Genomic DNA, 19,819 nt, shown 5'->3' with positions numbered 1-19,819 from the left:
CAAAAGTTTAGGCGACTAAACCTTAACATAAAGCTGTAACATAAAGCAGTATCATAAAGCTGCTTCTTATTTTGTCTTTGTAGCACTCATGTAATTATTTAATTAGAGATAGACTCTCACTCTGTCACCCAGCCTGGAGTGCAGTGGCACCATCACAGCTCACTGTAACCTCGAACTCCTAGGCTCAGGCTGTCCCTACCCCTCCCCCTAACCCACTCCACCTTGCAAAGTGCTGGAATTATACATGAACCACCGCACCTGGCCCTTAGCAGTCATTTTAAGGAAAGTTTAGTTTGTTAAAAGCTATGTGGTAGGGATATCTGTCTTCCAACTCTACTTAAGAAAAGCATAACATCAGTAACTAAAATCTGAGATATATGTACTATAATTATAGAATTGTTGAGCCAGGATTCTGAGCAAGCATAGCAAAGTAAAATGGTGTCTTTGAGGTTATTTAGTAGCTTGGAAATATAAGGTTAAAAGAACTAAGAAATACTTGAAACAATTTCATCAGATAGGAAATACTGAATTTGAAAATTTTAATTACTAGAAATTAAATTGGGTCTAATAAATCATTTGAGGAATTAGTAAAAGAAAAATGGTTTAAGTTTGGGAAAAAAAATAGACAGTGATGTTCAGAAGCATGCTAAAGAAATGAAAAACAGCCAAAACATCAAATGTTAAGTTTTTGATCTTTTTAATAACTAATGCTCATGCTCAGGGACCTTTTCTTGCTCACCTTCTTAGTGATAGTTCCTTTGCAGTTATCCCTCCTATCTTCGTTATCTAGCAGTTTCCCCTCTACTTGATCACATCCAAAACAATTTTTATTCTTCCCCTACTCCCAGTACTATTCTTCTGTCTTATCTCAGAGAATGCAGCACTTCCCACATATTCAAACCAAAAATCTGGAAGTTTAAAAAATGTTCACTGAAGTATAATATATACTGAAACCTACGTTAAGTGTATAGCATGATGAATTTTTACAAATTGAATGCACCTGTCTAGTCTGTACCCTGATCGAGAAATAGAATATTTCTATAGCGTGTTGGGCAGAGCCAACTAAGGTAAAAAATAGAAATGTAAAAAAAGAAATAGGGGACTGGGTGTGGTGGCTCACGCCTGTAATCCCAGCAGTTTGGGAGGCAGAGGCGGGCAGATCACGAGGTCAGGAGTTCGAGACCAGCCTGGCCAACAGAGTGAAACCCCGTCTCTACTAAAAATACAAAAAATTAGCCAGGCGTGGTGGCAGGCGCCTGTAATCCCAGCTACTCGGGAGGCTGAGGCAGGGGAATTGCTTGAACCTGAGAGGTGGAGGTTGCAGTGAGCCAAGATTGCACCACTGCACTCCAGCGTGGGTGACAAAGCGAGACTCCATCTCAAAAAGCAATAAAAAACATACAGTTCACTGTCTTAACCATTTTTATGTGTACAGTACAGTAGCGTTAACTATATGTACATTGTTGTATGACAGATCTCTAAAACTTTTTCACGTAGCAAAACTGAAACTCTGTACCGATTGGATAACAACTCCCAGAGAGATCTTTTAAACATTCATCATTTCATGTCATTCACTTGCTTAAATGGCTCCAAAGCCTTCCTTCTTCTCTTTCAATAACATCCATATACTACTTACGCAGGCTTCTTAGATCCCACATGATCTAATCCCCACTTACCTTTTGACCTTAGCTTATTCCACTTTCTCTATGCCCTACAGTGCATCAGGATCTTTGCACTAGCTGGTCTTCTGCCTATAGTGTTCTTTCCTGGCTTTGTGTGTGGCTGGCTCCTGGTCATTTAGGTCTCAGGTTAAACCTGAGGCCTACCTCCTCAGGTAGGCCTTTGACTACAGATTTAAAATACCTGCCTGGTTTAGCTGCCCATCACCTTACTTGAATTATTTTTCCTAGCACTCATCACCATCTGATGTATTCCTTGTTTGTTGTCTTCCTCTTCCCACCATCAACTAGAATTTGAATTCCATGAGAAAAAGGCCCTTGTTTTTCGGTATCTTTAGCACCCAGAACAGTGCCTGACATGTTGGAGGCCCTCAGTGAGAGCATTGGTTGAATTCATGAATGATCAAAAAAGTGAATATGGAATAAACCAGATTTCTGATTGTGTTAGACAAGAAAAGTTTACCAAGTATGGTATTTTTTCATCTCTATCTAATGCCCTTCTAAGTCAAGTCTTATTCATTTAGAAAGAGCAAAAATGAACAACGAATAAGGATTCATAGGTTGGAGTAGATTTGGATCAGAAAAAGGAGTAACTTGGAGGTAATACGGTGAAGGAGTAGGAAGAAAAATATTTTAGAGTTGGTTATTCTAGAAATCTGTTTCTGAATAAGCTATTAATCTTACATATTTTAAATGAAAAATAAGATAGAAAAATTTGTTATAGCAACAGGCATAAACTAAATCACAGAGGTAAATACTTTGTTAAAGATTATTGGTGGGTCAAAGGCATCTGTGTAGGTTGCTAACTGTTTAAAAAAAAAATCCCACTAGTTTCTGAATGAAACTTATTTTCAAATAAGTTATTAGGCAAATGTGAGATGCCAGATATAAACATGTATTTACTTTTTTATTTTAACTTCTTATTTTTTTGAGACAGGGTCATGTCATTCCCTGTCACCCAGGCTGGAATGCAGTTGCCTGATCATAGCTTACTGCAGTCTTGAACTCTTAGGCTCAAGCGTGCCTCCTGCTTAAGCCTCCCAAGTAGTTAGCACTGCAGGCATGTGCCGCCATGCCCAGCTAATTAAAAACATTTTTTATAGAGATGGGAACTTGCTGTGTTGCCCAAGCTGGTCTTGAACTACTGGCCTCAAATAGTTCTCCCACCTTGGCCTCCCAAAGTGCAGGGATTACAGGTGTGAGCCACTGCTCCTGGCCTTAAACATGTAAATCACCCATTTATTTTAGACATGAAAATAATCTGATTTTGGTTTAATTTTTTTGTTGTTACCTGTCTCCCCTCCCCTTACCCCACTGGGCAGCCCCTGAACTAGAATAGTCTCAGAAAGATTCCCTTTTTTTCATTACTTTTAATTTTGAAAAAATTTCAAACAGGAAAATTACAAAATATTATACCCAGATTCCCCAATTGTCAACATTTTACTGGATTTGCTTTATCACTTATATACACATGATACAATATTACTTTTTCTGAACCATTTGAAGAAAAATTACAAATATTTCATCATTATCTCTAAATATTGCCAGTGTGTATTACCTGAAAACAAGGGCAATCTCCAGCAAAACCATGTTACATCCATTGAAATCAGGAAATCAACATCGATACCATCCTACCATTTCACCCACTGACCCCATTCAGCATTCACCCTTTATCGATGACCACGTTGTCCTTTATAATTACCCTTTCCTTTTTTGTCCAGGTTCCCATCCGTGACTACATACTGCATTTAATTGTCATAACTGTTGACATTTTTGAAGCATATATATTCTGGAATTTTTTTTTCTTATTGATATACTAATATCTGGTTTGTTTTTTTTTTTTTTTTTGAAGAGAGATGGGAGCAAGGTGTGGTGGTATGTGGCTATAGTCCCAGCTATTGAGGCAAGAGGATTGCTTGAGCCTGGGAGTTTGAGGCAACCCTGGGCAATATAACAAGGCCTTATCTCAAAAAATATGTGTGTGTGTGTGTGTGTGTGTGTGTGTGTGTGTATAGTGAGAGAGAGTGCGCGAGAGAAAGAGATGGGACCAAATTATCACATATTTCACATATCCTGAGACTTGTATTTTCACTTGAGTCCTTCTTGAACAATGTAAGAAGATATAGATCTACCTTACATAGTACCTGGTATATTATAAACATTTAAATGTTTTTGAATAAATAAAGAATGCTTTTTAGTAATTTTATAATAGTACATTGTATATGTGTACTGTGATTATTTAATCTAGTGGTTCTCAAAAGTGTGGTTTGAGGATCCCTGGGAGTCCCTGAGACCCTTTCAGGGAGTCCACAAGGCCAAAGCTATTTTTTATAATACTGGTAAGATGATATTTGCCTTTTCACTGTGCCTACATTTATACTGATGAGTAAGATCAGTGGTGCATAAAGTCCTTACACCTTGGCCTAAAACTCCACTAGTAGTCACTGCATTTTTCACCACCATACACTTGTCATTTAAAAAAAACAAAAAAACAAAAAAAAGGCTAGTTTCACTTAAGAATGTCCTTCAGAGGCTGGGCGTGGTGGCTCATGCCTATTCCCAACACTTCAGGAGGCTAAGGTAGGAGGATCACCTGAGGCCAGGAGCTTCAGACCAGCCTGGCAATATAGCAAGACTGCCTCTACAAAGTATAAAGGTATATTAAACAAAAGAAATTTGAAAGAGAATATCTTTGAGGGGCCAGACATACTGACTCATGCTTGTAATCCCAGAACTTTGGGAGGCTGAGGTGAGAGGATTGTTTGAGGCCAGGAGTTTGAGACCAGTCTGGGCAGCATAGTGAGACCCTATCTCTATAAAAAAGAAAAAAAATGTCCTTGAGGGAATAGTAAAAGTTACTAATATTACTAAGTTCTTTTAGTGAAAGTTTCTTGGTTTTTTTGAGATGAATCTTGCTCTGTCGCCCAGGCTGGAGTACGGTGGTATGATCTCAGCTCACTGTAACCTCTGCCTCCCGGGTTCAAGCGATTCTCCTGCCTCAGCCTCCTGAGTAGCTAGGACTACAGGTGTGTGCCACCACGCCTGGCTAATTTTTTTGTATTTTTAGTAGACATAGGGTTTCACTGGGTTAGCCAGAATGGTCTTGATCTCCTGACCTTGTGATCCATCTGCCTCAGCATCCCAAAGTGCTGGGATCACAGGCATGAGCCATTGCACCTGGCCTAGTAAAAGATTTTTTAAAAGCTGGGTGACAAGATAGGAAGTATTAATAAAGTACTTGCATTGTGTACTAAAAGTACAATGACTGTCTCCAAGAAAAACACTTGTATGTTTATTTGAGTCGTGAGTTAAACTAGCCACTTTTTTCTGGGAACACTTTTTTTGTTTGTTTGTTTTTGTTTTTTGTTTTTGAGATGGAGCCTCGCTCTGTCGCCAGGCTGGAGTGCAGTGGCGTGATCTTGACTCACTGCAACCTCCACTTCCCGGGTTCAAGTGATTCTTCTGCCTCAGCCTCCCAAGTAGCTGGGAGGACAGGTGTGCATCACCATGCCCAGCTAATTATTTTTTTTTCATATTTTTAGTAGAGGTGAGGTTTCACTGTGTTGGCCAGGCTGGTCCCGAACTCCTGATCTCAGGTGATCCACCCGCCTTGGCCTTCCAAAGTGTTGGGATTACAGGTGTGAGCCACTGCACCCGGCCCTGTTTTTTTTGTGTGTGTGTGTGTGTGTGTGTGTGTGTGTGTGTGTGTGTGTTTTTTGAGTTTGGGTCTCTGTTGCCTAGGTTGGAGTACAGAGGCACAGTCATGGTTCACCACGTCCTTGAACTTCTGGGTTCGTGTGACCCTCCTGCCTCAGCCTTTCTACCAGCTAGGACTATGGGTGTGTTTCATCACATCTGGCTAATTTTTTATTCTTTTTTGTAGAGACTGGGTCTTGCTATGTTGCCCATAGTGGTCTCGAACTGGCCTCAAGCAATTCCTCTCACCTCCGACTCCCAAAGTGCTCGAATTATAGGCCTGAACCACTGTGCCCAGTCTGGAACACCATTTTTATGTGAACTAATGACAGGGCCATTCAGATTTGGGTGTTTGGCAGACATTTTCTTGAAAATTAATACATTGAGCCTGTCACTCTAAAGAAAACAATTGACAGCATTTGTTGGCTTAAATCTGAAAAAATTCTAACTTTCAAATGAAAATTTAGAATTTTGGAAAACTTATACCCAGCACTGTGAGATTGACAACTGAAACTGAAAAGACTTCTGATAAGGGCCGGGCGCGGTGGCTCAAGCCTGTAATCCCAGCACTTTGGGAGGCCGAGACGGGCGGATCACAAGGTCAGGAGATCGAGACCATCCTGGCTGACACGGTGAAACCCCGTCTCTACTAAAAAATACAAAAAAAAAAAAACTAGCCGGGCGAGGTGGCGGGCGCCTGTAATCCCAGCTACTCGGGAGGCTGAGGCAGGAGAATGGTGTGAACCCGGGAGGCGGAGCTTGCAGTGAGCTGAGATCCGGCCACTGCACTCCAGCCTGGGCGGCAGAGCGAGACTCCGTCTCAAAAAAAAGACTTCTGATAAGATTGGTGGTGATATTTGCAAATGTGATTTTAAAAATATTGTCAACATTTGTAAGATCTGGATAACCCGGTGAGCTAGTATATTCTAAATAACCAATTAAGTATGTGACAAAATAATGCACAAATTAAAAGATCCATTCAAAATTTAAGATACAGACTGGGCACCGTGGCTCACGCCTGTAATCCCAGCACTTTGGGAGGCTAAGACAGGAGGATGGCCTCAGTCCAGGAGTTCAAGACTAGTCTGGATAACATAGTGAGACTTTGTCTCTACAAAAAATAAAAAATTAGCTGGGCATGGTGGTGCACATCTGTGGTTCCAGCTATTCAGAAGGCTGGGAGGTTGAAGGGTCGCTTGAACCCGGAAGTTCGAGGCTGCAGTGAGCAGTGATCATGCCACTGCACTCATCGTAGGCAACAGAGCAAGACCCTGTCTCAAAATGAAGAAAAAACCCACAGAGTGTAAGATACATAAAAAAAAAATTTAATGTAACAGAGTACAAAAAGTCTATCCATATGGTTTCAGGTTCTGCATTAAAACTAACCTTTAAGAAACTACCACTTTCTGAGTTTTAATGTAGTATCGAAGAATAATATCCATGAAAGGACTATTTACATATTTTTCCCTTTCCAACTATACATGTGTGTAAGCCTGGATTTTCTTCGTATACTTTAACCAAAACAGCATATTGCAAGAGAGTGAATGGAGAAGCAAATGTGAGAATCCACCTGTCTTCTGTTGAGCTAGACGTTAAAGAGATTTGAAAAAATATAGAATAATGCTATTGGCCAGGTGCAGTGGCCCATGCCTGTAATCCCAGCACTTTGGGGGACTGAGGAGAGCAGATTGCTTGACTCCAGGAGTTTGAGACCAGCTTGGGCAACATGGCAAGACCCGGTCTCTACAAAAAAATACAAAAATTAGCTGGGAGTGGTGGTGCGTGCTTGTAGTAGTCCCAGCTACTCAGAAGGCTGAGGTGGGAGGATCGCTTGAGGCTGGAAGATTGAGCTGCAGTGAGCTATAATTGCACCACTGCACTCCAGCCTGGGCAATGGAGCAAGACCCTGTCTCAAAAAAATAAAATAATACCGTTCTTCACACTATCTTTTTTTGCTTTGGAAAATGTAATTATTTTTTGTAAAAATTTGTTAATGTTGGCATGTGGTTTTATCATTATTTATTTGTTTTTGAGACAGAGTTTCGCTCTTGTTGCCCAGGCTGAAGTGCAATGGTGCGATCTCGGCTCACTGCAGCCTCCATCTCCCAGGTTCAAGTGATTATCCTGCCTCAGCCTCCCTAGTAGCTGAGATTACAGGCATGTGCCATCACGCCTGGCTAATTTTGTACTTTTAGTAGAAATGGGCTTTCTCCATATTGATCAGGCTTGTCTCGAATTCCCGACCTTAGGTGATCCACCCGCTTCGGCCTCCCAAAGTGCTGGGATTACAGGCATGAGCCACCGCGCCTGGCCTATTACTATTATTAATTGATTTATTCTTGAGCTGGAGTCTCACTCTGTTGTCCAAGCTGGAATGCGATGGTACGATCGTGGCTCACTGCAGTTTCCACCTCCCAGGTTCCAGCGGTTCTCCTGCCTCAGCTTCCTGGGTAGCTAGGATTATATGCATGTGCCACCATGCCCGGCTACTTTGTGTATTTGTAGTAGAGACAGGGTTTCACCATGTCGGCCAGGCTGGACTCGAACTCCTGACCTTAGGTGGTCTGCCTGCCTCAACCTCCCAAAGTGCTAGGATTACAGGTATAAGCCACCATGCCCGGCTGGTTTTATTATTTTTTAATGAACATAAATATTTTAAAAATTGCTCAGTTTTAATTTCTGATAAGGTAGACATTCAGAAATAGAACCCACAAAAACAAAAAGCTCTTTGGAGTTCTCTAATTTTTAGGAGTCTTAGGTAGTCCTGAGATAAATATATGAGAACTACTGATTTAATCGTTCCATTTTGATGGATTTTAAAATTTTGTCCAGTTTTTTACTATTATAAACATTGCTGCAATATACTAATGTACTTTTTTTTTTACACATTTGTGATTGTTTCAGTAGGATAAATTCCTAGAAGTAGAAATACTGTGTCAAATGATAATTTTTATTTTTAGATGTTAGCAAATTGCCTTTTAACATAGTTGCACTAATTTTCCCACAGACAATGGAAGAAGGTGCTCTTTCCCCATGTATGGCATTGCCAATCTCATAGATGAAAACAATTATGTTTTTTATATTTTGTACTTTTCAGAAATTAGTAAAGTTAAGGGTCTTTTCATGGCCAGTAGTTATGTGTCTTTCTTAGTTTGTAAATTGCCTTTCTAAGTATCTTGTCCTTTTTCATGTGTTGATCATCCTTTTCTTAACTCATTTGGAAGAGCTCTTAGGAAAAAATAGTTTTTGTTGGTCACAGTGCTGAAGATATTTTTCTGTTTCTTTTTTGTTTTTCTTTACAGTTTCTTATTTTATGAGGTTTAAAATGTCAAAGGGAGATTTTCTTCATTCATGTTGCTGCATTTATTTGTTTCTTGTTATGGCTTTTGGGCCTCACCTACTCCAAATTATAAAAATGCTTATCTGTATTTTCTTTTCCTGATTGGGGATTTTTAACCAGTTTGATTGATTGATCGATTGAGACCGGGTCTTGCTCTGTCAGACTCAAGTGATCCTCAGTCTCAGCCGCCTGAGTAGCTGGGACTACAGGTGCATGCTACCACTCCTGGCTTTTTTTTTTTTTTTTGTGGAGACGAAGTCTCATTATGTTGCCCAGGCTAGTCTCAAACCCAAGTGATTTTCCTGCCTCGCAAAGTGCTAGGATTATAGGTGTGAACCATCGTGCCCAGCCTCCCAGCTAATTTTTAAATTATTCCTAGAGACAGAGTCAACCTATGTTGCCCAGGCTGGTCTTGAACTCCTGACCTCAAGCAGTCCTCCCACCTTGGCCTCCCAAAGTGCTGGGATTATAGGTGTGAGCTACTGTGCCTGACCAACCAGTTTGATGTAAATTAAACCCATTCTAGATGATGTGTGACAGCTCAATTTTAATACTAATCTAAGTAGGACCTATAATTGCATGTAATGGAAACTTGATTAATTTCAGAGGAAAAACATCAGTTTAAAGATGACAGAGCAATTTAGAGATGCGGTGTATCTCATATCCCACTGCTTTAACCCCCTAATATTAACATTTCCTTTCATCTGTTACTTTTTTTTAGTTGAGGAAACGTGTGAAGCTTGAAGGGAAAGAACTTGAGGAATACTTGGAAAAAGAGAAACTAAAGAAAGAAGCTGCCAAAAAGCTTGAGCAGTCAAAAGAGTGAGTCATTTTCAGACAGATTATAAACTTATAGATGCAATTTAAGAAGAGTGTGTCTTTGACTTAGATGTTTCATTAAAAATATTTTTAAGTTTTCATAAGACTTAATTTTGTTACAGACATCTTTCAAATGTCTAGAATACCAGATCCTGTCAGTGCTAATATTATTATGCATTTATTTGTTATGTTTTATAAAATGTCAGTCCAATAATATTGAATGTTATTCCAGTCATGCTTCACTTAATGATGGGGACACCTTCGGAGAAAAGTGTTGTTAGGGGATTTAGTCATTGTGCAAACATTAGGAAAAATGTTTACACAAACCTTGATGGGGCCGGGCGCGGTGGCTCAAGCCTGTAATCCCAGCACTTTGGGAGGCCGAGATGGGCGGATCACGAGGTCAGGAGATCGAGACCATCCTGGCTAACACGGTGAAACCCCGTCTCTACTAAAAAATACAAAAAACTAGCCGGGCGAGGTGGCGGGCGCCTGTAGTCCCAGCTACTCGGGAGGCTGAGGCAGGAGAATGGCGTGAACCCGGGAGGCGGAGCTTGCAGTGAGCTGAGATCTGGCCACTGCACTCCAGCCTGGGCGGCAGAGCAAGACTCTGTCTCAAAAAAAAAAAAAAAAAACAAAAAAACCTTGATGGTATAGCCTACTGTGTGTCCAGGGTCTATGATATGGCCCATTGTTCCTAGGGTACAAACCCGTACAGCATGTTACTGTACTGAATACTGTAGGCCATTGTAACACAATGTTAAGTATTTGTTTATCTAAATGTATCTAAACATAGAAAAGGTACAGTAATCTTATAGGACCTCTGTTGTATACGTGGTCCATTGTTGTTGACCGACATAACTGTATATTATCATTTGAGTTAATATTGAATGATTAATATTGAGGATCGATTCAGTAATAAATAGATAAATATTAATTTAAAATATCTTTGAAACTTTATGACCTCGATCTATTCTAAAATCCTCCTAGGGCAGATATAGATTCCAGTGATGAGAGTGACATTGAGGAAGATATTGACCAGCCATCAGCTCATAAGACGAAGCATGACTTGATGATGAAAGGTGAAGGCAGTCGTAAAGGAAGTTTTTTCAAACAGGCAAAAAAGTCCTATCCTATGTTTCCTGCCCCAGAAGAAAGAATTAAATGGGATGAATATGGAGAGATTATCAAGTATGTGAGCAAAACAAACTTTTCTCTCTTGCGAATTGGAGGTATTAACTGTGTTATCATTTTTCAATTCATGAATTTGATCTTTCTAGTCACATGTACGTGGTTAGCTTCTGAGTACCTCAGACTGAAGACACAGAAGACTTGTAACTTGAAACATAAAAATAGAGATGCTGAGAAACATAGAGAATATTAGGAGAAAACTGGCAGTTTTATGACTTAGTTGTGTAAAGGTTTAAAAACATGATCACATGATCAAGACTTTTTTTTCCCACTTAAAAAGAGAGGAAGATTAGAATAGGAAGAACTTTGGGGCTGTGCATGGTGGCTCATGCCTGTAATCCCAACACTTTGGGAGGCCTAGATGGGAGGATCACTTGAGCTCAGGAGTATGAGACCAGCCCAGAAAATATAGTGAGACCCCCATCTCTATCTTCAAAAAAAAAAGAGAGGGAACTTTGGATGACTGGTGATTGCATTACCAATGGATTATGTCTTAAGTATTATACAAGTTTTATGAGATTAAGAGGAATATGATATAGCATGAGTGAAACCATGGAAAATTTACAAAATCTATACTCATTATTAGAAAAACAACTGCAATCACATGTTGTAATTGCAAATTTGAAAACACTACTATCCTGTGTAAAAAAAAAAAAAAGAGAGAAAAAGAAAAACCTAATACAGGCTGGGTGTGGTGGCTCACGCCTGTAATCCCAGCACTTTGGGAGGCCGAGGCGGGCGGATCACGAGGTCAGGAGTTCAGGACCAGCCTGGCCAAGATGGTGAAACCCCGTCTCCACTAAAAATTCAAAAAAATTAGCCGGGTGTGGTGGCAGGCACCTGTAATCCCAGCTACTCTGGAGGCTGAAGCAGAGAATTGCTTGAACTGGGAGGCAGAGGTTGCAGTGAGCCAAGATGGCGCCACCGCACTCCAGTCTGGGTGACAGAGCGAGACTCCATCTCATAAAAAACAAAAAACGCAATACATACAGTCATCTGGTAATTGATATCAAATTTCATTGGCTTTGGATGAAATGTATATTTAAATCTTGAGATATGTGAGGACTCCAAAAATTATGCCGCCTACCAGTTATATATGTTATGTAGTATTAGCTTGCTTTTTTACTGCTTCTAATTAGAGACTTATTATTTAGACCAGAGGATTTCTTGGTGCCAGAGCTTCAAGCTACTGAAGAAGAAAAAAGCAAATTAGAATCTGGTTTGACAAATGGAGATGAACCCATGGATCAGGATTTATCTGATGTTCCTACTAAATGTATTTCTACAACAGAGTCTATTGAAATAAAGTAAGTGCTTCTGTCACATTTTGAAAATAGATTATAAGATAAAATTTCAAGCATTTGAATTATATAATTTACATTATTTCAAGCGAAATTTCTGAATATTCTTTAGTAAGTTTGTGCTTTTAAAATTTAATTTATTTTTGTATGAAGAGACTTGTGAAATATGGTGGCATGATATTTTCTCTTCATTAATGGTATTTGAATGCCAAAGTAATTGAATTGGTGGTGAGGGGTGTACTTAAATTGTAACATTAAATTGTCCATTATATGAAGAAAAATTATTTCTGGCCTTTTTAGTCTGTAAGCAGGTGAAAGGGAATAGTGTAACTCACAGTTTAATTTTTCTGAGTCACTGCTTGTTTCATAAAATATACTCCGTGACTTAAACATCTCTAAGACCCTAATGTCTGGAAAATACTGTTGTGATCTGAAGTAGTTAGAAACCTTTTCCCCCCGCTTTCTACTTAGTTAAATAATACCAGTAAATGATCATTTTGGAATTTTTTTTAAGTCATCAGAGAACAAAATTTGTCCAGCAATATCATTTAGTATATATTTTTGGGTGTAGATAAGATCTAAATAATACAGATAGGGCTGGGCACGGTGGCTGATGCCTGTAATCCCTGCACTTCGGTAGGCCGAGGTAGGCGGATCACTTGAGATCAGGAGTTTAAGACCAGCCTGGCCAACATGGTGAAATCTCATCTCTACTAAAAATGCAAAATTATCCCTGCGTGGTGGTGCACACCTATAATCCCAGTTACTTGGGAGGCTGAGGCAGGAGAATTGCTTGAACCTGGGAAGTAGAGGTTGCAGTGAGCAAAGATCATGCTACTGCACTCTAGCCTGGGCAAAAGAGTGAGACCCAGTCTCAGAAAAAATAAATAAATAAAAATAAACAAATCATACAGATACTATAACACATGTGTATTTCTCAAATCCTAGTGTTATATGTTATATACATGATAAAAGCCATTTTTTTTTTTAGAATTATGAGAAAAGTTACCTTGAATAATCATATATAATTACAGAGCCCGGGTTACCTACATAGACTATGAAGGACGCTCTGATGGGGATTCCATTAAAAAAATCATTAATCAGATGAAACCACGACAGTTGATCATCGTCCATGGCCCACCAGAGGCCAGTCAGGATCTGGCAGAGTGCTGTCGCGCCTTTGGTGGGAAAGATATTAAAGTGTACATGCCAAAGCTGCATGAAACAGTTGATGCCACGAGTGAAACTCACATCTACCAGGTAAACATGCCAGGAGTTGCCAGTGAGTAGAAATAAGTACTTTTTGTGGCAGGTTAGGACAGGTAACATTAGAAATACAGAGATATGTGAGACAGACAGACATGGATGGTCTCCTGCCCTAGCAGTCCTGATACTGTATGGGGCTTAGAACAAGGAAATACCATTTATCACTTTGTTGTGCCTCTGAGAAGAAGTATAGGATGCTATGAGAGTATTAAGAGGGGAAACCACCCACCTTTAGAGGTTTAGAAAAGGTTTCCTGCAGGAAGTGATAACTAATCCTAACTGATGTTTAGATGGGTTATCAGGACAGACAGAGTAGAAAAGTGGGGGAAGAGCATTCTAGGCAGAGGGAACCATATTTGCAAAAGTACAGAGGTAAGGAAAATGATTGTTTAAGAATTAAAAAGTTTTAGAAGAATTCCCGGATATCAAGGTTCTACTCCTAATTGGAACAAATGGAGACGGATGCCGAATATAGGACTAGCGCAGTAGAGAGATAAACTTTGTCTGGTAATGGGAGATGGTGTCAGTTTAAGGCTGGAGTGATGTCTATATCTGGAAGAAATGGATGTGCACATATCAGGCAGGAAATTTATTCTGGGCAGAGTAAGAAGAAGCACCCTTCCAAGAATATGGAGATGGGAAATTCTGAAAGGACAAGCAGTTCAGTACCTAGTGAAGTATGCCAAGTACTAGAGGATGGGACTGATCAGTGGTTCTCAACCTTGACTGCACATGAGAATCATCTGGGGAGCTTTGTGAGGGTCAGAGGGATTCAGTGTTCTGGTCTTAGTCTTACCAGTTATGTTAGAAACACTAGATATGAGGCTCTGATATACTTTTTGTTTTAATTGCCATGTGATTCCATTTTGTAGTCAGGGTTAAGAATCTCTGTTTTGGAAAGTAGGCAGGGGCCCAATGATCTGCAAGGTAATGAGGTCATTGCAGGTCATTGTGAGGCTCAGATGAGTGACAGATTTTCCAATTTTAACATATTACCAGAGGCAGAAAATGATAATAGGTTATATTTAATTTGTTAATCTGTATTCTGTGGGTTTTATTTCTCTCCCCCTCCTTTGCATATCTAGGTGAGATTAAAAGACTCACTTGTCAGCTCTCTTCAGTTTTGTAAGGCAAAAGATGCTGAATTAGCTTGGATAGATGGTGTCTTAGATATGAGAGTTTCCAAAGTGGACACAGGGGTTATTTTAGAAGAAGGAGAACTAAAGGATGATGGAGAAGACTCAGAGATGCAAGTAGACGCTCCCTCAGATTCTAGTGTTATAGCACAACAAAAGGCCATGAAAAGTCTGTTCGGAGATGATGAAAAAGAAACAGGTGAAGAAAGTGAAATCATTCCTACTTTGGAACCCTTGCCACCTCATGAGGTAAAAAAAGCATGTGCTTTTTTGATTTCTTCCTGAATTTGTCATCCTTCTAGTTTTCGTGTCTTTTGGTTTCTTTTTTCCCCCTTCCAAAACTAAGTGAGTCTGTGGAACCTTTTATATTTTTAACCATTTAAAATATGTGTCAGCTGGGGGCAGTGACTCATGCCTGTAATCCCAGCACTCTGGGAGGCTGAGGTGGGAGAACTGCTTGAGGCCAGGAGCTCTAGAGCAGCCTGATTAATATAGTGACACCCTGTCAAAAACCTAGCGGCATGGTGGCATGCGCCTGGAGTCTCAGCTAAGTAGGCTGAGGCAGGAGGATTGCTTGAGCTCAGGAGTTCAAGACTACAGTGAGCCACGATTGTGCCACTGCATCTAGCCTATATGATAGAGCGAGACCCTGTCTTGAACATAAAATATGTCTCACATTTGGGCTGATTTTGGAGTTTTTAAAAAAGAGAACTTGCAGCGTGCTTCTGCGTGTTTGTCTCTGTGTATATATCAATTCTATACAGCTAAGGAATGACATATCTTTAGCAAATCTTTTAAGGTACGTAATTGTTTCATGATTTGTTTTTTTGGTATGGATTTTTAAATTTTAAGTTTGATGATTGTGAAGATCACCTGCCTGCTTCCAGTCTGGAGATTTATAGTTTTCTAAGAAAGTCATACTGGTGTGTTTTTTGTTTTGTTTTGTTTTGTTTTGTGATGGAGTCTTGCTCTGCTGCCCAGGATGGAGTGCAGTGGCATGATCTTGTCTCACTGCAACCTTTGCCTCCTGGGTTCAAGCGATTCTCCTGCCTCAGTCTCACAAGTAGCTGGGATTACAGGCATGAGCCACCAGGCCCAGCTAGTTTTTGTATTTTTAGTAGAAATGGGATTTTGCCATGTTGGCCAGGCTGGTCTTGAATTCCTGACCTCAGGTGATCCACCCACCTCGGCCTCCCAAAGTGCTGGGATTACAGGTGTGAGCCACCGCCCCCAGCCAAAAGTCATACACTCCATTTTTTTTGTGTTTCATTCAGTTCAAACAACTTTTGGTTTTGATATAGTTAGAAAACTTTAATTAAGTGTACGTACAATTTAGTCTAGCATTTACATATTCTTGAGAGGTATCTAGTTAACTAGCAAAGATTCTAGGTAATTAAACTTGGAAAACTACTAAAACTATGAATCTTACATGCATGTCAAGTGATGTCTTCAGCCCTACTATGAAATTAAGAATAGAGAGACAGCCTCTGTCGCTAGATTCCCTTCTAGTACAACCCTCAAAATTGGGAGGAGGAATTAGAATTTTTTTTCTTCTGTGCTAAAGCTAAAGCTCTTCAAAGTAATGTCAAAGCAGAAAGCAGCAGCATTAGGCAAGAACCACTTTCCTTACTGATTGTAGAACCTGTGGCATCCATTGCATTTGCTCTGAGGAAGGAGGGACAGGGAAAATGGGATTAGGGAGGAATTGTCCTTTGAAGTAAGCAAATGACTGGGATCTAGAAAATGAATTTTTGGATCAGTCCTGCCCATGGCACTCTAGTTAATCCCGTTAGGCAAGTGGGTGAGTGAAGAGCATAGCATTACCAAACGTCTCTGTTATGATGAGGCATGACTAACAAAACTGATTGTGAAACAGAAAATGTGAAGGGCGTTGTAATGTTAAATAATGGGGTAAAATGTAGAATAACAACTTGGAATGTGATTTGCAGTCTTGAAATGATCTGTCAGAGGACTTCAGGGAATAATAGAAAATCTCTTAGAGATCATGTAGTATTTTACTTTATTCAGTACAGTTGTATGTCTGGTGTTTTACTTGAAGTTATTCTTTCCCCTTTGACTTTACCTAAGGTTCCTGGACATCAGTCAGTTTTTATGAATGAACCAAGACTGTCAGACTTCAAGCAAGTTCTCTTACGGGAGGGGATTCAAGCTGAATTTGTAGGAGGTGTACTTGTTTGCAACAATCAAGTAGCAGTCCGCAGAGTAAGTGTGTTTTCAATAAGGGCTGAATTGAACACATACTTCTGATGTCTTGTCATTTTGAAATTCTGTAATTCTTGATTGGTATTTTCACAAAACTGAAGATCAGTAATTTATGTTCATGATCATGACCTCAAAGGCTTACAGAAGTCTTACTGACTTGAAGGCTTATGAAAGACTCTTGAAGAAATGGTATAAAATTTTATAGTAAATTTTAATTATTTGAATCCTCTGACATTTATGTGTCTATGTAAAATTCATGACTTCAGTATATATCCATATGCTGTGAATCAGAGCAACCTGTGTCCTGACCAATCATAAAGTAATCTATTTCATATATTTCAGTTTTTATGTCTGCATATTAATGAATAGAAAATGTACTAAAGAATTTTTTTTTATTTGGTTTCTAGACGGAAACTGGACGCATTGGATTAGAAGGCTGCCTTTGTCAAGATTTTTATAGGATAAGAGACCTTTTATATGAACAATATGCCATTGTGTAAAAGACATGATGTCAAGAAGGATCTGCTTGACCTTTCTAAGAAAAAGGGATTCTTATCTTACTTTGAGCTTTTGATGTTTTGTTTTGTAACATACAGAAAGAATCTGCCAGAAAAACTTACATGTATTAGATTTTTAAAAATATAAATAGAGAACATTTTGCAAATGCTCAAATGAGCATTCTATCTTTTGGCTTTCAGAGTGACAGAGCTCCTAACAGGTGTACAGGCCCGAGAGTTGAAGGTGATTGGTTTTCTCTACAGACTCCTTGTTCTAGAAGGGCTTTTTACTTGAATAAAACAATGCAACTTAGCAAACCAATTCATGGCCTTAGAGAAACATTTTTGCATGAGTTCTTACAAACTGTTATATTTTCTGGAATGATAAGTGAGAATTATTTAGAAAAGACATGCTCAAAAAAAAAAAAACCTAAACTGATAGAACAGTTTTTTGAAGTTTATTTTTAAAAGCATATGTGCTCTGACTCTTTCCAGTTGGAATATGCAATTGTTTTCTGCCTATATTTCCCAGTGATTTACTCTAGGGTAAGGTACTCCACATTTGGTTCAGAAATCAATTTTTATTTCTCCTATATCTTGTTTTATCAAGATTTTGTTGTGGCATTTCAATGTAAATTATAACACCATCATTTGAATATACATAATTCAAAAGAACTCCTTGATGCAGTATAGTCTTTTTTTTTTTTTTTTTTTTTTTTTTTTTTTTTTTTTTTGGAGACGGAGTCTTGCTCTGTCGCCCAGGCTGGAGTGCAGTGGCCGGATCTCAGCTCACTGCAAGCTCCGCCTCCCGGGTTCACGCCATTCTCCTGCCTCAGCCTCCTGAGTAGCTGGGACTACAGGCGCCCGCCACCTCGCCTGGCTAGTTTTTTGTATTTTTAGTAGAGATGGGGTTTCACCGTGTTAGCCAGGATGGTCTCGATCTCCTGACCTCGTGATCCACCCGTCTCGGCCTCCCAAAGTGCTGGGATTACAGGCTTGAGCCACTGTGCCCGGCCGATGCAGTATAGTCTTAAGGGTTCTGCATACCTTTTAGAAACATCTTAGCCATCAGTTAGGTCCTGTATTAAACTGTTTAGTGCTCTGTTTTTAAGAAAACAAATGTTGAACCTCACACTTTTATGTGGTGACAGTATAATTTAATTAAAAGGTGTAAATGTTTTCATCTCTTAAGCTTGCTCTTTCCTAAGGTCACCCAAGCAGTGGTTGGATTTTATACACATTACTACTAAAATAATACTGAAGTTGGATAAGGTTATCCTTTCTGTGTTTGTGTCTTTCTTGTGACTAACCACCCTGATATAGTATAAACCACTGTGTTCAAGAGTAAAAACAATATATGCAATTTTCATTGAACTTAAGGAGTGAAAACCATGTAAACTATTGAAACTATTGTAATCCATTAATGCTTTTTAAGAAGGTAGCTTAATCATGGCAGACCTTGATGTTTATTTCTCAAATGGTTAAGCCCTCTTCTTTACACTTAGTTTTTTTTTTTTTTTGAGATAGACTCAGCCAGGCTGGAATGCAGTGGTGAGATTTTGGCTCACTGTAACCTCTTTCTCCAGGGTTCAAGTGATTCTCCCACCTCAGCCTCCCAAGTAGGTGGGACTATGGGCACATGCCACTGCACCTGGCTAATTTTTATATTTTTGGTAGAGACAGGGTTTCACTATGTTGGCCAGGCTGGTCTCAAACTCCTGACCTCAAGCGATCCATCCACCTAGACCTCCCAGAGTGCTGGGATTACAGGCATGAATCACCACAACTGGCCTACCCTTAGATTTTTGGAAGGATCGATATTCTTATTTAACTATGTGTGGAACAACCCAGTAATATCAGAGTTGACTTACTATTTGATTCTCTTTCAGATGCTTACAAAGCTTCTATTGTAGATTATAGTGTTAATGCAAAGTTTACAGACTTTTGATCTAGAAAACCAGATATACAAAACAATGTTACAAAAGGCAGATATAAAGAGTATGTTTTCTTTTTAGTGCTTTGGAAAATTTTCACTTTTATTACTGTATAGATTAAGCCCTGTAGTGCTATTTATATTCCAGGGGAAAGAAAATCTGAATTTGTTTTATGGTTTAAAGCATCTGGTTTACATATTGTATTGTAATACTGATACGGTTTGGCTGTGTCCCCACCAAATTGAATTGTGTTAATAGTTCCCATAATCCCTATGTGTTGTGGGAGGGACCCAGTGGGCGGTAATTTAATCATGGTGGCAGTTACCCTCATGCTGTTCTTGTGATGGTGAGTTCTCATGAGATCTGATGGGGTTTTTTTTTTTTTTTTTGAGACGGAGTTTCACTCTTGTTGCCCAGGCTGGAGTGCAATGGCACGATCTCGGCTCACCACAACCTCTGCCTTGCGGGTTCAAGCAATTCTCCTGCCTCAGCCTCTTGAGTAGCTGGGATTACAGGCATGTGCCACCACGCCCGGCTAATTTTGTATTTTTAGTAGAGACGGGGTTTCTCCATGTTGGTTAGGCTGGTCTCAAACTGTTGACTTCAGATGGTCCGCCTGCCTCGGCCTCCAAAAGTGCTGCTGGGATTACAGGCGTGAGCCACAGCATCTAGCCTGAGATCCGATGGTTTTATAAGGGGATTTCCCCCACTTTGCTCTTCACTTCTTCCTGCTGCCA

At 39.6% G+C, this 19,819-nt stretch overlaps 1 protein-coding gene across 2 annotated transcripts in view; it reads left to right on the top strand.

The window, feature by feature from the left end:
- The window catches only part of LOC105467541 (cleavage and polyadenylation specific factor 2), a 41,464-nt gene extending 23,040 nt beyond the window's left edge, over positions 1 to 18,424 (top strand). For both annotated transcript variants that reach the window (XM_011717201.2, XM_011717202.3), the window contains exons 10-16: positions 9,437 to 9,537; positions 10,525 to 10,725; positions 11,880 to 12,032; positions 13,061 to 13,286; positions 14,378 to 14,677; positions 16,517 to 16,651; positions 17,059 to 18,424. In XM_011717201.2, coding sequence (XP_011715503.1) covers positions 9,437 to 9,537; positions 10,525 to 10,725; positions 11,880 to 12,032; positions 13,061 to 13,286; positions 14,378 to 14,677; positions 16,517 to 16,651; positions 17,059 to 17,151 — 1,209 coding nt within the window. In that variant the 3' untranslated portion in view covers positions 17,152 to 18,424. The remainder of the gene's footprint in view (positions 1 to 9,436; positions 9,538 to 10,524; positions 10,726 to 11,879; positions 12,033 to 13,060; positions 13,287 to 14,377; positions 14,678 to 16,516; positions 16,652 to 17,058) is intronic.
- Positions 18,425 to 19,819: the final 1,395 nt, after the last annotated feature.

Source organism: Macaca nemestrina, chromosome 7 (assembly GCF_043159975.1).
Source record: "Macaca nemestrina isolate mMacNem1 chromosome 7, mMacNem.hap1, whole genome shotgun sequence".
In the NCBI taxonomy this organism is placed as follows: Eukaryota; Metazoa; Chordata; class Mammalia; order Primates; family Cercopithecidae; genus Macaca; species Macaca nemestrina.
Note: the sequence above shows the minus strand (reverse complement) of the source record. Positions and strands in the feature narration are given on the sequence as shown.